At 40.5% G+C, this 14,440-nt stretch overlaps 2 protein-coding genes across 13 annotated transcripts in view; one reads left to right on the top strand and one right to left on the bottom strand.

Moving 5' to 3' along the window:
• LOC144930791 (uncharacterized) overlaps positions 1 to 14,440 on the bottom strand; it is a 61,115-nt gene that overhangs the window by 9,479 nt on the left and 37,196 nt on the right. The gene's annotated exons all lie outside the window — the stretch shown is intronic.
• The window catches only part of CCDC18 (coiled-coil domain containing 18), a 72,836-nt gene that overhangs the window by 36,432 nt on the left and 21,964 nt on the right, over positions 1 to 14,440 (top strand). For 10 of the 12 annotated variants that reach the window (XM_073357037.2, XM_073357028.2, XM_073357027.2 and 7 more), the window contains 7 exons: positions 30 to 193; positions 3,602 to 3,815; positions 5,698 to 5,797; positions 8,281 to 8,397; positions 8,840 to 8,983; positions 10,803 to 11,006; positions 12,732 to 12,869. In XM_073357037.2, the coding sequence (XP_073213138.1) occupies positions 30 to 193; positions 3,602 to 3,815; positions 5,698 to 5,797; positions 8,281 to 8,397; positions 8,840 to 8,983; positions 10,803 to 11,006; positions 12,732 to 12,869 (1,081 nt within the window). Of the gene's footprint in view, positions 1 to 29; positions 194 to 3,601; positions 3,816 to 5,697; positions 5,798 to 8,280; positions 8,398 to 8,839; positions 8,984 to 9,868; positions 9,985 to 10,802; positions 11,007 to 12,731; positions 12,870 to 14,440 lie in introns of those variants that run through there. The other 2 variants (XM_073357035.2, XM_073357036.2) reach the window with 2 other exon arrangements.

Genomic DNA, 14,440 nt, shown 5'->3' with positions numbered 1-14,440 from the left:
ATTCTGTTTTCCTTTTGTGTTTTGTTCAGGCAGATTAAGCTGGAGATGGATCAGTGCAAGGATGAGCTAATTGGTATGGAGAAAGAACTAGTGCATTTAAGACGAGATGGTGAAACTAAAACAGTGCGGTTAAATCACTTAGAAATGACTTTGGAGCAGACTCAGTCAGAACTAAATAAAAAAACACAACAAGGTAAATAATTTACTATGTGTATAAAAAAAAAAATCTTTAAGGCTCATTTTCTTATGCTTTATGTAGATTCTCTCCCCCTCCATTTATTTTGCAGTTAGTTGCGAGGGACTCTCTACATATGACTATTTTGACTTTTCATAATCTTGCAATTTGAAAAGATCTGGGTAGTTATATGGGCTTCTTCATTTTAGGTGGCCTCTATATATTCCCATTTGTGAGGTGTGCCTTTCCCCCATGGAGCCTCAGGTACACTGAGAATCAGTGTCACCAATTATCAGGCTATCATGGCCTAATATCAGCTTCAAATTCTTTCTCATTCCAATAAAGAAATTCCATCATGGACATGAAGATGATGAACAACTACATCAGAAAGTTCAAATTCCTACCGTATCCCTGTAAAACTGGCTCAGGTCTCTTGTCACAATCTCGGTCCAATCTCATTCTCTGGATGGACACCAGTTTCTTATAATTGTATTCAACTGCTGAATCCCACGTGCTTCTATGCCCCTTCATCTGAGTAATGACTGATCACTGCTTGTAGTTCTGGATCTCAAGGGCAGTCCCAGGTGCATACCCATGACTGACATGCTTCTTGGGCAGTGGTACCCTGCACTCTGGCTAGACCCTGTAACCAATGCTGCAGCCCTCCTGAGCCCCCATTTGCTTAGACATATTCTCCCCTACAGTTCAGTTACCTGTGGGACCTCTAGTTTCCTAGTTACACCCTTCAGGGACAACATGGTAGTAAAGCAAGGCACACAGACTAAACAATATAATTTTTATTAACAAACACTTTGCTCTTAAAAAAGGACAAGAGGGCTATAGATAGATAGATGAAAAACAAGAAACACTTAAACGCAGTCCCTCTCAGTTGATTTCACCACCCCGTAAGTCCTGGGTGTGGTCTGAGTCCTTAGGCCAGGCAGCCCTTCTGGCCTTCTTGGCTTGGCTATCTTGCTTCTGGATTTCCTTAGAGAATGATAACTTCTTAAAACTGACTGTGTCCCTTGAGTGCTCATGTACTGCAAGCTTGGGATGGGGAGACTCCAGCTCCCACCCTCATCAGCTTTTGTGTAAAGAGAGAGTCTAAATCAATGGTCCTGTTGGTAGAAAACCCATTTTTCCATTAGGAAAGAGCCGTTCAATGTCAGTGGCACTTGACCGCTCTGCCACAGTTTCTCAGCCATCGTCTGTCCACTAGGTATCCAATCTCAGCTACAAAATGGATGCTTTAGTCCACAGTGAAGGTTACACTCATAAATGGCATTCACAAAACAGAGTGGAGTTCATAAAGTATGTGTATTTTTTGTGTGGGACAAAATCACTACCAATGCAAAGTCTCATCTTTAGGCTTCTATACAACATTGATAGGGTTAACTAAGACATTCAGGAAGGCACCTAAACTGTTTGTAGCCATTGAGGATCAGTGTGAAGGGAATGCCATTTCCACTTAGTACCTGTCAAAATGGATTAGATTATGTACCAAGATGTGTTGGGCTAGAGGACATAATGCCACCTTATCAGAGTGAATCTTAGGAGCCTGCTTCTGTAATATTGTCATCATAGAAATCTGCAGGAAATTTTGTTGACACATTTATGCAGCACTGCATACTCAGCAGCCTGGTATTTAGATCAGATACATACTTTGGGAGGGTAATTCTGGAGCTCCTGCTTAATTAGAACTTCTGAGCCTGCCTTACTAAACTCCCACATTTAGGAATATGCAGAGGCCAACTCAAAGAAAGGTAGATTTCTTGCAGTGACATTCAAAAGAAGAACCAGTTAATATGGGTCCCCCTATAGGGGCATATGCCCCTAATGTACACAAGCTCAGAATCTTTTGAATAGAATGTCCACCATTCAATGGCCATTCATGCATCTTATTTCTTCTCATGCCAGGGCATAAAGGGCAGTGCAGCTGTGACCCTCCCTCAGGCCTGATCTACACTACACAGTTAGGTTGATGTAAGGCAGCTTATGTCGACCTAATTATGTCAGTATCTACACTACAGCCTTGCTCCCACCGATGTAAGTGCCCTACTACACCAACATAATAACTCCACCTCCACAAGAGGCATCGGGCTTATGTTGGTGTAGTTAGGGTAACACAGAATCTGTGTAGATGCTGTGTTCCTTACATCAGCTGTTGGCGGTCTTGTCAATTCAAAAAGGCCAAGCTGCCCCGCATATCCCTGCCTGTGGCATCAAGATGGAACATTGAGTCTGCTCTTCTGTTTCATATGCAATCTTTTTCTGAAGAAATCCTCTTCACCCTATTAAAAATTTTCTCATTTTAATTGGAGAATCTGTTCTCCCCTCCACCCCAGAAAGAAGAGCGAGATGGAGGGGAGACCCTCACATATTTCCTTGAACAGTGGAGCAAAGTGCTTAGTTAGTAATGGCAGACTCTAAGCCCACAGGGTTTATACCCTGTCCTTTGTGTGATGGTCTTATGCCTTTAATTGATGGGCACAACAGATCTCTCTCCTGCCTCAGGGAAGGACATATCCCCAGTCGATATTCTTGGAGCATTCCTCTGAAGATAGCATCTGATCCCAGAGAAGAGAGAGCCTCCAAGCTGGAGTCAAGGAGGCTATCTTTAATAACTGTCCTAGTAACTGGGTAACAAGGCACCATATCTCTGGTTCTGCCAGGGAGAAGAGGCCTAAAAAATGCCAATGTCATTGGCACTGGTGTAGGCATTCTCTCTGCCAACCTCATCAGCACCAATGACCTCAGTGCTAGCACCGACCCCAGGACAGAGAAACCTTATGCCATCCACTTTGGATGCCAAAAGTCATACCTGCTTCAAGTGTAAACGCAGCTCAGAGCAGAAAATGCACCCGTTCCTCAAGGAGGACTTGAAGTCTTTTCCCTCCTTGACATCAAGAAACCTTTTATGCTCTTTTACAGGAGCACGAGGAGCCACAGGGCACACGTGGCCCCCAAAGCCCCAGAACGTTACTATTGAAAACATTCCGTATTTGCATACAAGACGTGCACTGACAGTGGGATTCACACTTACTATCTGGATATATATCTTACTATCTGGTTATATATATCATGATAACCCAATATCTCTGTCTGTAGAATAACCATTCTTTCTTTGAGTGTTGCCTCTTCATTTCCCCACTATTCACCTACTTTCACTTCTTCCTCAGAATTCAACTCTCTTAAAGACCAAGTTAGCAAAAAGAAGTGAGGAGGTTGGGGAGTGCACAACCTTCATAGCATCACAGAGGGATTGGTCATGCAGTCTTGAATGGGACTCCGCTTTTCTAGAATGTCCTCAAAGCTCAGTGACGTTGGGGGTGGGTGCATACTGCAAGTATTAACATATAGAGGTGACACTTAAAGAACCAGTTACTGGTGAGTACCCTTTCTTTTCAATTTCTATTCACATAACAGTGAGTGATCTGGAAGATAAACTGCTTCAGAGTGAGACTGAGCAAAAGGATGCTTTACACAGAATAGAAGAGCTAGAGGCTGAACTACAAAATGCCCATGGAGAATTAAAAATCACTTTGAGACAATTACAGGAACTGCGAGATGTGCTACAGAATGCACAATTTTCTCTGGAGGAGAAGTATGCTGCTATCAAGGATCTAACAGACGAACTTAGGTGAGCTAACTCCTATTCAGGTCTTGAAGACTTAATCCCAGTGATTTTTTTTTTGTTTTGTTTTAGGAACAGTGAAGCATGCCTCTTGGTTTTGATGGTGCTTCCCATCTTTTAGCAGTCCCCTATAATCTGATGGATGGATATATATATCCAAGGAACATGAATTTTATATATATATAAAATTTTATATATATAAAATTCATGGTCCTTGGATAACTCATTGAAGTAGCTCTTCAGTTTATTTTTAGTTTCTAAAAATGAAAATACTAAGATTAAAGTATTTTTTGGGAATGCCTTAAAAATAACAATAATAAAAAAGTTAATATTTTGCCCAAGTCCAAAGCTGTTAAATGACAGTAAAAACAATGATGGTCTTGTACAATACAACTGTTTAACCTTTACTATAGCAAATTAATGAAACTTTCAGTATACACTTTTTATTGCAATGTAGTTCTGAAATAATTTTAATAGAAAAGTTAGTGGGAAATCTCCATTCTGAAGATAGTCGTGAAAAGCATTCAAGTTTTTTTGCTCAGTTCAAAGTTTACCTATACTTTAAAATAATTAAGCTTGTAATAAAGAACAGAGGCCAACATTTGCAAATGTGTGTGCTTAAAGTTACACACCTAAATCCACATTTAAGCACCTAAAACATAAGTGGCCATATTTTCAGAGGTGCTAAGTAGCCAAAGCATCCACAGAAGTAGGTGCCCAGCATTCTGAAAATCAGGCCACTTACGTTTTAGGTGCTTAAATGCAGAATTAGTTACCTAACTTTAGATAACCCAGTTGCAAAATTTTGGCTGGCATGGTGTATATTCAAAGAGAACTTAATTCAGTTTGCTCAGTCAAGCACTCTGAATGCTTCTATAGCTAAGAAGTGTGTTACACCATGAGTACGCTATAAAATAAATGAAGTTTTAAATTGACAGCTGTAATTTAAAATTCCTGGTTGAGAAAGGGTCTGCCTGGGAGTTGCTTTGTTGATATAGAAGGTGACACTTACAGCAGCACTATTCTCTGTCTGTCCATCTATGGCCCTGTCATTTATGTCCTAAAGGAGGCCATGACATGGGGGAGAAAACCACAGGGTGCAGCATGCCACCACTATCAGGAGGAGAGAACAGAGGGACCCAGTGACATCAGACTTCTATCTTCCATCTCTGGTGCTTAGGCAAAGCCACTAGGGGCGAGGGGAAGGAGTCTTTTCATTTCCTGAGGTACCTACTCTTTCCATCTGTTTGTTTATCACAGTTGTGGCTTGTAAAGGCTTTACCTAATTGTTTTCCATGTAAACGTGCTTTTCCACTCCCCCCACCCCCCATTGGACCATTTGTTGCTGCATGCTCCATCCTTTTTCTTATCTCCTCTCCACTGACCCATACAAACCATATGAAAACAGGAATGGAGCATGCAACAGCACCTGACACCAGTGTGGGGACAAGGAGACTGGTAAGTAAAGCCTGAAGAAGCTACTATTAGGGCAGGCAACAGGGAGAAGCAGGGGCCTCAAGAGATAAGGAAGCTCCAGATAAGGCAGTGGTGGAATCACTCTCTCCTTTTTCAAGTATCCATGTATCACACCCACTTTCAGATTTCTCCCCTCCAAGATGTACAGTCAGAAGAAGGGATGCGCTATGTCATCAGAGCAGCACCAAGGCAGAAACTGTTCAACCAGGAAGTTGGGTTTGAGAATGCTAAGTATGATCAAAATTAAATTAAATTAAACATTTTTAAAAGAAAAAACATTTGGAGTTTTAGACTATAACATCTATCAGATTTATGAAAACTTGATTTTTTTGGAATCTGGGAAGGGAGCTGGTGAGATCTAGCTTTATAAAGGAGAGAGAACATCTACATTGTTTTTATATGGAAATTGCAGGTACTGTAAGGATGAAATTGAGGACAAAAAGCAAGAACTTCTTGACATGGATCAGGCATTGAAAGAAAGGAACTGGGAACTGAAACAAAGAGCAGCTCAGGTTAGATCTTTCTAAGCATATTACCAGAATATCCTATGGAGTGTTTATTTAAAGTATAACAAGTCCAGCGTTTACTAATGCTCTAATGATCACTAAGACCGCTTGGTACGTTTCAAGAAATGAGGACTTTTTCAATACAGTTCATTTTTCCTAGCTGCATATTGTGTTCCAGTTCAAGTGATTCTATGTCTGTTTGCCTACCATTGAGGCATTTGTAAAGGGTGTGTCTAAATTTTTTCTGTGTATCTTTGTGAGGCTTCAACCTAGTGCTGACCAAGCTGATGGACTCTATTAGAGCCTCTGGAGGAATTTTCTCTCTGTCACCTGCCCCAAAGACTGTTTATCATGTCCATTAGATCAGCTAAAATGGTCTGTGAGCTTCAAGCTTAAATGGGTTGACTTTCCTCACCCAACTTGATATGAGAATAAGGTGTGTCAAGGTTCCTTCCCCACTCTGAACTCCTAGGGTACAGAAGTGGGGACCTGCATGAAAAACCCCCTAAGCTTATTTTTACCAGCTTAGGTTAAAACTTCCCCAAGGTACAAACTATTTTACCTTTTGTCCTTGGACTTTATTGCTGCTACCACTAAGTGTCTAACAAATATAACAGGGAAAGAGCCCACCTGGAAATGTCTTTCTCCCCAAAATTCCCCCAAGCTCTACACCCCCTTTCCTGGGGAAGGCTTAATTAAAAAATCCTCACCAATTTGCATAGGTGAACACAGACCCAAACCCTTGGATCTTAGAACAATGAAAAAACAATCAGGTTCTTTAAAAGAAGAATTTTAATTGAAGAAAAAGTAAAAGAATCACCTCTGTAAAATCAGGATGGTAAATACCTTACAGGGTAATCCGATTCAAAACCTAGAGAATCCCTCTAGGCAAAACCTTAAGTTACAAAAAGAGGAATATACATTCCATTCAGCACAGCTTATTTTATCAGCCATTTAAACAAAACAGAATCTAACGCATATCTAACTAGATTGCTTATTAACCCTTTACAGGAGTTCTGACCTGCATTCCTGCTCTGATCCAGGCAAAAAGACAACACAGACAGAGAGAACCCTTTGTCGTCCCCCCCTCCCCCCACCCGCTTTGAAAGTATCTTGTCTCCTCATTGGTCATTTTGGTCAGGTGCCAGCAAGGTTGTCTTAGCTTCTTAACCCTTTACAGGTGAAAGGGTTTTTCCTCTGGCCAGGAGCGATTTAAAGGTGTTTACCCTTCCCTTTATTTTTATGCCAAGGTGGTATTGTATACTCCTCCCAAATTCATTCCTAAAATGGTCACTTTCCTCAAGCTACGCCCAGGGATGGTCAGGTGACACACTTTGGGTGCTAAGAGGGCCCATAACTACTACTTTAATAGAACAAAACCCTTCTGTAAATCCCCAAGACTTTTCTTCATTTATAGTAATAACTTTATGACACAGGCAACTTCCTGTCAGAATTTGATAAACTGGATGAAGACCTGCATTGAAAAATGCTATCTATTTACCGGTATCCCTGTCCTCAGTATCTGAGCACATTTGACTAGATCAGGGGTTCCCAAATTTGGTCTGCAGCTTGTTCAGGGTAAGCCCCTGGTGGGCTGTGAGATGCTGAGTGTCCGCAGGTACAGCTGCTTGCAGCTCCCAGTGGCCATGGTTTGCTGTTCCCGGCCAATGGGAGCTGTGGGCCATTTTTTGCTTTAGTGCATTATGTAGGCACATTGTCAGTATAGATCCTCATTCTTGGAGTCTACTCCAGGGGTGGCCAATCTGCGGCTCTTCAGAAGTTAATAAGCAGCTCCTTGTATAGGCATAGACTCTGGAGCTGGAGCTAGAAGCACCAACTTTCCAATGTGCTGGGGGGTGCCCACTGCTCAAACCCTGGCTCTGCCACAGGCCTCGGCCCCTGCCCCCACTCCACCCCTTCCCACCCCCTCCTCTGAGCCTGCTATGATCTTGCTCCCCCCCCCCCCCCCACCTCCTGCATGCCACGAAACAGCTGATCGGGAGGTGCAGGGGGCACTGATTGGCAGGGCTGCTGGTGGGCAGAAGGTGCTGGGAGAGGAGGGAGATGATGGGGGGCTGGTGACATATTACTGTGGCTCTTTAGCAGTGTACATTGGTAAATTCTGGCTCCTTCTCAGGTTGGCCACCCTGATCTACTCAAATAACTCAGTGTAAAGCTGAGTAACCATTCTGTCTTGTGCTCTCTGTGTTGAGGTATGGACAAGATGTGTGAAATTATGGAATTAGAATTGTTTTTTCCTTCTCTTTATTTACTTGGCCTCTAAGAATAGATTTCTAAATGCCAGATCTCTAATCCATTCTTAGATCTGTTTCACTAATTACACTTGGGACCACATTCTCAGGGCGAAAAGGGATTAGTTTCATTAGGTGTGTTGAATTCTTTTATATTCCATAAAAGAATGTTTCTAAATTTCTAAATACTATTTCAAAACAGTGTTGTTGTTTTTTCTCTTTCTTTCTTATATTTAGGTTACCCAGTTGGATATGACTATTCGTGAACACAGGGGAGAAATGGAACAAAAAATAATTAGATTAGAAGGTAGCTTGGAGAAAACTGAGTTAGAAATTAAAGAACGCAATAAACAGGTATTTTTATTAATGATTTTAAAATAAAATCTGGCTAGCATGGGAGAATGAATAACCTAGTATCTGCAGGAGATTGGGGAATGGATGCAAGCAAGAGCTGGCTTGGGATAAGACCAAAATGATATTAATAGTTTGGAGGTTTCTTTGTTTTTTGGGTGTGTTTTTTTAACCAGAGAAATTATTTAGAGTTCACCAATTAAAAAAAAAAAATTGTGCTATATTAAGAGAAGCCAGCCTTGTTACTTCCTAAAATATACACCTTAAATCATTCTTTAAAATAGGAAAATGTGTTGGTAAAATATCATCAATTGGTAAGGAAACTCAAAGGCAGATGTAGTATCTGAACTACTTCTAATTTTTGAATTTGTCAGGATTTCATGGTGTACCGTAAGGGTGGGGGGGGAAAGCTGTTCTTCTGACTTTAAATGTTTTTTGTATTTAGATTGAGAGCTTAGATTGCAAGCTACAGCGTTCTAAAGATGAGATTCGTGAAAAAGAGTTCGAACTGCTCCAGAGAGATCAAGAAATAAATCAACTAAAAAAGGAAATTGAAAGAAAACAACATAGAATAACAGATATTGAAAAAGTAAGTTGTTTTCTTGGATAAATGTGTTTTTTCCAATTATTAGTTTATTAGTTGAACATTCTTTGTCTTCAGTCTAATGACTTGTTTATTTTACTAAGCAATAAACAACGGAAGAAAATTATCTTATTTAATGTAATGCTTTCAAGTAGGTATGTTTTTTCTACTGAAATTACTTGCTGGAGTTCTTGGCTGAAGTTTATTGTATTTTCATTATTGGATTGTCATGGTATTGGTGTAACCAGTTGTTTAGAAATAGTTGTGTATAGATCTTCCCAGTCTCCTGTGACGGGTTGGATCACCTCGGAGCCACCTGATGTGCCAAGACTACTTCTGCCCCTGCTTTTGTGCCCAGTCAGTGTAGGACTTCAGTGCCCTGCCTGGTTTGAGCCAGACCCACTTGCCTGTTGCAAACCCAGACCCAGGTCTGAACCACGTCCCCTAACAGCTGTAGGCTCAACTGAAAGCAGCTTACAGAAGTGTTCCTGTCCTTGGCACCCAGATGCCCAACTCCCAGTGGGGCCCAAACCCTGAAAAAATCCGTTTTACCCTGTATAAAGCTTATACAGGGTAAACTCACAAATTGTTTGCCCTCTGTAACACTGATCGAGAGATATGCACAGCTGTTCTCCCCCCTTCCCCCCCAATATTAATACATACTCTGGGTTAATCAGTAAAAAGTGATTTTATTAAATATGGAAAGTAGGATTTAAGTGTTTCCAAGTAATAACAGAACGAAGTGAATTACCAAGCAAAATAAAATAAAACCCACAAGTCTATGTCTAATAAAACTGAATACAGACAAAACCTCACCAGTTCCAGTAACCTTCCTTTTACAGACTAATCTCCTTCTAGTCCGGGTCCAGCAATCACTCACACCCCCTGTAGTTACTCTCTTTTGTTCCAGTTTCTTTCAGGTAGCCTCTCCACCCCCAAGGATATCTCCTTTGCCAGCTGAAGACAAAATGGAGGGGTCTCCCATGGGCTTAAATAGACTTCAAAAATCTCCCTTCAAAAACAGGTTTCAGAGTAGCACCCGTGTTAGTCTGTATCTGCAAAAAGAAAAGGAGTACTTGTGGCAACTTAGAGACTAACAAATTGATTTGAGTATAAGCTTCAAAAATAGAGTTCTATACCTTTCTCCTGGTATTTGTCTGCAGAATCATGAATCCCATAAATTAAACTAGGATTCCAAAGCACACACTCAAACTTTTCATTATGTGGGACTTTTAAGGCAATCTTGCTGCTTGTTTTAGGCACTAGCAACCTTCAGACTTAGCTAGGGAAATGGGTTTCATTGAAATGCAATTGAAAAGGCAAAACATTAAAAAAATTTAAAAATGTAATAGCTAGTTATGCAGCATGAAAAAAGTTTGTGGAACTCATTGCCACAAGATATCAATGAGACCAAGAGCTATAGAGGATTCAGAAAAAAAAAAAGACATTTATATGGAAAAAGAGAACACAAATATTGTATCTTATCTAATTCATTTTAGAAGGGATATAAACTTTTATGCTTCAGGGTATGAACCAAGCACTAATTTATGTGCGTTAGAAAAAAGCTTCTATTATGGGCAAGTTACTTCATAAAATGTTCACTGTAGGGTTTCTTGCACCTTCCTCTGAAGATCTGGTACTGGCCATTTTCGGAGAGTTAGTACTGGAATAGATGGGACTTGCCATAGACCACAGGTCTGATCTGCTATCTTCTTTTGTAATCTCCAAGAATCAATGGAATCAAAAAGGGTTGCTACATTGATTTAAAAACCAAATAATTCAATATCTGTTTTCTTTAAGAATTTAAATTATTTACCTATTACAGATAGTGAAAGATCAGGAGAAGTGCATTGCAGACCAGTACAAGGAAGCATTAGATTTAGGTCAGCAGTTGAGGCTAGAACGAGAACAGATGCAGCACATTCACTTGGAGCTTTTGGAGACTCGCCGGCTGTTGGTTCAGGCTCAAAGAGAAACGGACAGACTCTCACAAGAACTGGAAGAAATGAACCATCTGTCTCGAGAAAAGGTGACCAAACATGTAACATACTCAAAATAGCTTTGCTTTTAAGTGGGAGTGGAATTACTCATTGAACAATGTTGATTTTAGAAAGTGGACTGTACAGTTTATTTGGTGTATGGAGTTGTCAGCCCAGATACATGTATTTAGTTTTGTATTGACAATGAAGTATTGTGCTGATTTTTATTATAAAATTAAGAAAAAAGACAGATTGGAATTGAAACACAACTAAACAAAAACCTAGACTTTCAATAAGATTTCAAATATGGGTGTCTGTGAACCCAAAATGCCCTAATTTTAAAATACTAATGACTTGGAGATTTTTATTTATTTTATTTTTAATAAAATCTAGGTCCCTTTGGTACATAAAACAAAAAGGAACTAATTGAAATATTTACATATGGAAACTAGCTACTAGGAAGTAGATCGAGGGTGACTCTCTTGCAGGGGCGCCTTCAACCAATCTTCCTCTTTTTTTTTTCTTTTTTTTTTTTCTTTCTTTCTTCTTCTCCCTGCACGGGGTCAAACTCAGATTCAGTTCCTGAGCTCTGCTGAACAAAATACTGGTCCCTCTTAGTGCCCCGAGAGTATTAGCCACCTCCAAAGAGGGTGGGGAGGAGGGGCATGCATGCTGTATCCTCCTAAGAGGTAGTCATGCACCATGTATATTCCCCTACCTCACTCCCACCATGCTCCAGAGGTATTGTGCTTCACTTAAACACATTAGCATCCTTCTGCTCCTTAATCACTGTCTTGCTTTGCAATGAAACTATTTTAAAAAAAACCCTTACTGTATGTGCATGAGGCTGAGTTATAACTTCTAGCCTCTGCCTCACACTGAGGACAATTCAGGAAGGGATTATTCTAAAAGCTATAACTGAGCCTTGGGTATACAGTAGGGGGTTTTGTAACTTTATTGCAAAGCAAGACCCAATGATTAAAGAGGCGAAGGAGGCTCTTATGCTTGAGACACTGTGCTGAGATTCAGGAGGTCTGGATTCTGGTCCTGACTCTTGCCTGTGAACTTCATCTCTCTGCCTCTCTCCCCCATTTGTAAAATGAGTATAATGTTTACCTACCTCAAGGATGTTGTGAAGATAAATATATCAGTGTTTGAGAGGTGCTCAGATACTACAGTGATAATGGCCATAGAAATACCAAGAGAGAGTGAACCTTACAGGTCATGATGAAATATTTTCAATGAACGTGACATTTAATTTAATTTACTCCTGTGCCAGTCATTAGTCTCTGGCAATACCTACTTGCATAGCCACACTGTTTTAGCTGAATCTATTAGAACTGCTTTGGATGAACAGTACAAATTAACTTTAAAAAAAAAATTGTGTTTAAAGAAACTGATTTGAATAATAAATAAAACCTTGTTTCTAATGATTTAATAATCATTTGGGGGTACTGGCCATGGTGACACAATGGCCAGTACCATGTTTATTACAAATAAATCCTAGTCAAATGAATATAAATATATTCTGGTGCTATTCAATTGGCTTGGATTTGCTTTAGAAACTACCTAAAAAGAAACTGGTTGTGGCTTACTGGCTTCTGGTTCTGTTTCTTGCTCTGCTACTGACTCAGTGTGGACAACTGAGGTAAATGTTTAATCGTTGCCACTGCATAAAATGGGAAAAAAAAGTTCAGTCTTAATTAATATGTTTGGATGTAAGGTGCCATATAAGTGCAAAGTGCCACTAACATTTATTATATACTATCTTATAGGAAGCTCGTGCAAACCATTTGGCAGAAGAACTGGGTGCTGCCCAAGCACGTGAAGCTCAGTTACAAGCAAAAATGCAAGCCAAGATAAAAAAGCTTTCATCAGAAATAGACTCATTGAAGGAGGCTTATGAGCAGGAGGTAAAAGATAAAACTGAACTGACCCTAGCATTTTTACTGTATTGTGCTACATGTGTTTTCTCCTCCACTCAGTCCAGACCAACTGCACACCTTTCCATGCAGATATCAAAGGCAGCTGAAATTTGTCCCAAGACTCTCTGGCTTGGCCACGTCCGTTCTGTCAGTGTTCTGCATCCAGCAGTGCAGATAGAGCAGCAATTTAGCGCTCCCATGGTACTTGTGCTCAACAGCTTATTTTGGAACAGTAGTGAATAATCATCTACCCACCAATGCAACTTTTTCTGTCCATCTTGGAGCATTTTCTGAATGGTACCACTTATGGAACTGCTGACTAGCCACTTCCTCCTCCTCATCGTGGAGCAAGCAAAAGAAAAGCCTAAGCTAAAATAGTATTCCATTAGAGAATAAACATTCTCTGGAGCTGCAGATGGGGAACTTTGCCAACAACTGCTCCCAATCTGGTTATCCTTGCCCAGCCGGGGTAGAGGTTCTGAGTCTGGAACGCAGGTTTTGGCCTTTGTTCCTTGGTCTATGAGCTGAGACTCCCCTGGAGATGCCTCCAAAAGCCTCCTTACTACTCAACAGGCTGGTCTATCTAAGTTCCCAAGGAAGTCTTCACGGGTAGTCAGGATATCCCTGCAAACCCTGGTCTAAAAGGGAAATCTGAAGGGATCCCCTCTCACATGCTTTAATGAGTAATTGAGTCATTGGTGAAATAATCCAACATATACTGTCAGACTTCCAGAACTTTTGGGAATAAGAAGGGAATCCTTATGAAGACATTTGCTTGCAATATATCTCAAATTATATTTTTGATAAAGGGGAAGACTTAAAGACACTCACTTAGACTAGACCTTACTGAAAAGCCTTAACCAGAAAAAGGGGATACTGTTTCCAGAAAGGAAGATCCCTCCAAAAGTCCAAAGAAAAGTAAAGAATCCAAAGCACAGAAGAGAAAAGGAGAGAGGAAAAAACAAACAAAGAAACAAAAAAAAAAAACCAAAGAAAATGTCCAAGAGACCAACCAGGTCCTCTCTCCCTTTCCTCCTATTCTCTCTTTTGGGAACCATGGTATAAAAACCAGATAATACTCCTCACTCCTAATTGTCAGGGAAGGCTGTTTTTCTCTTTACAGGGCTTACCCAGTACATCTTCCCTGCCAGCAGGATCTCCCATCACAGGGTCTGCTCCGATATCCAAACCCAAATTAATTGACCCAGACAGCCTGTGTATTAAAAATCTAACCTGGATGAATACTCTTCCAAGGTGATTAAATACTGTTGTCCTCTCCTGCAGCCCATCCACCTGGTCTGTCTATACAAGTCTGGACAGAGTGCTCTTGGTAGTTGTTAAGAAACAGAAATTAACTCAAAGAAACCAGGCACTTCAGTTCATTTAGATTTTCTTTATGATAGTCTGGACTTGTCTTAATTGCTTCATCGTGATGTCTCAGGTCCTGAGATTTGAAGGTGTTATAAATACATGCTTATTCAAATCACTAGTGGACCATCTCTGGGGGTCTAGTTTTGTAAAGGCAGTGTACCTATCCAAAACATCAGTCAGATCTATGT

This window comes from Lepidochelys kempii, chromosome 8, assembly GCF_965140285.1.
Source record: "Lepidochelys kempii isolate rLepKem1 chromosome 8, rLepKem1.hap1, whole genome shotgun sequence".
In the NCBI taxonomy this organism is placed as follows: Eukaryota; Metazoa; Chordata; order Testudines; family Cheloniidae; genus Lepidochelys; species Lepidochelys kempii.
This window is presented reverse-complemented; position numbering and strand designations above follow the sequence as displayed.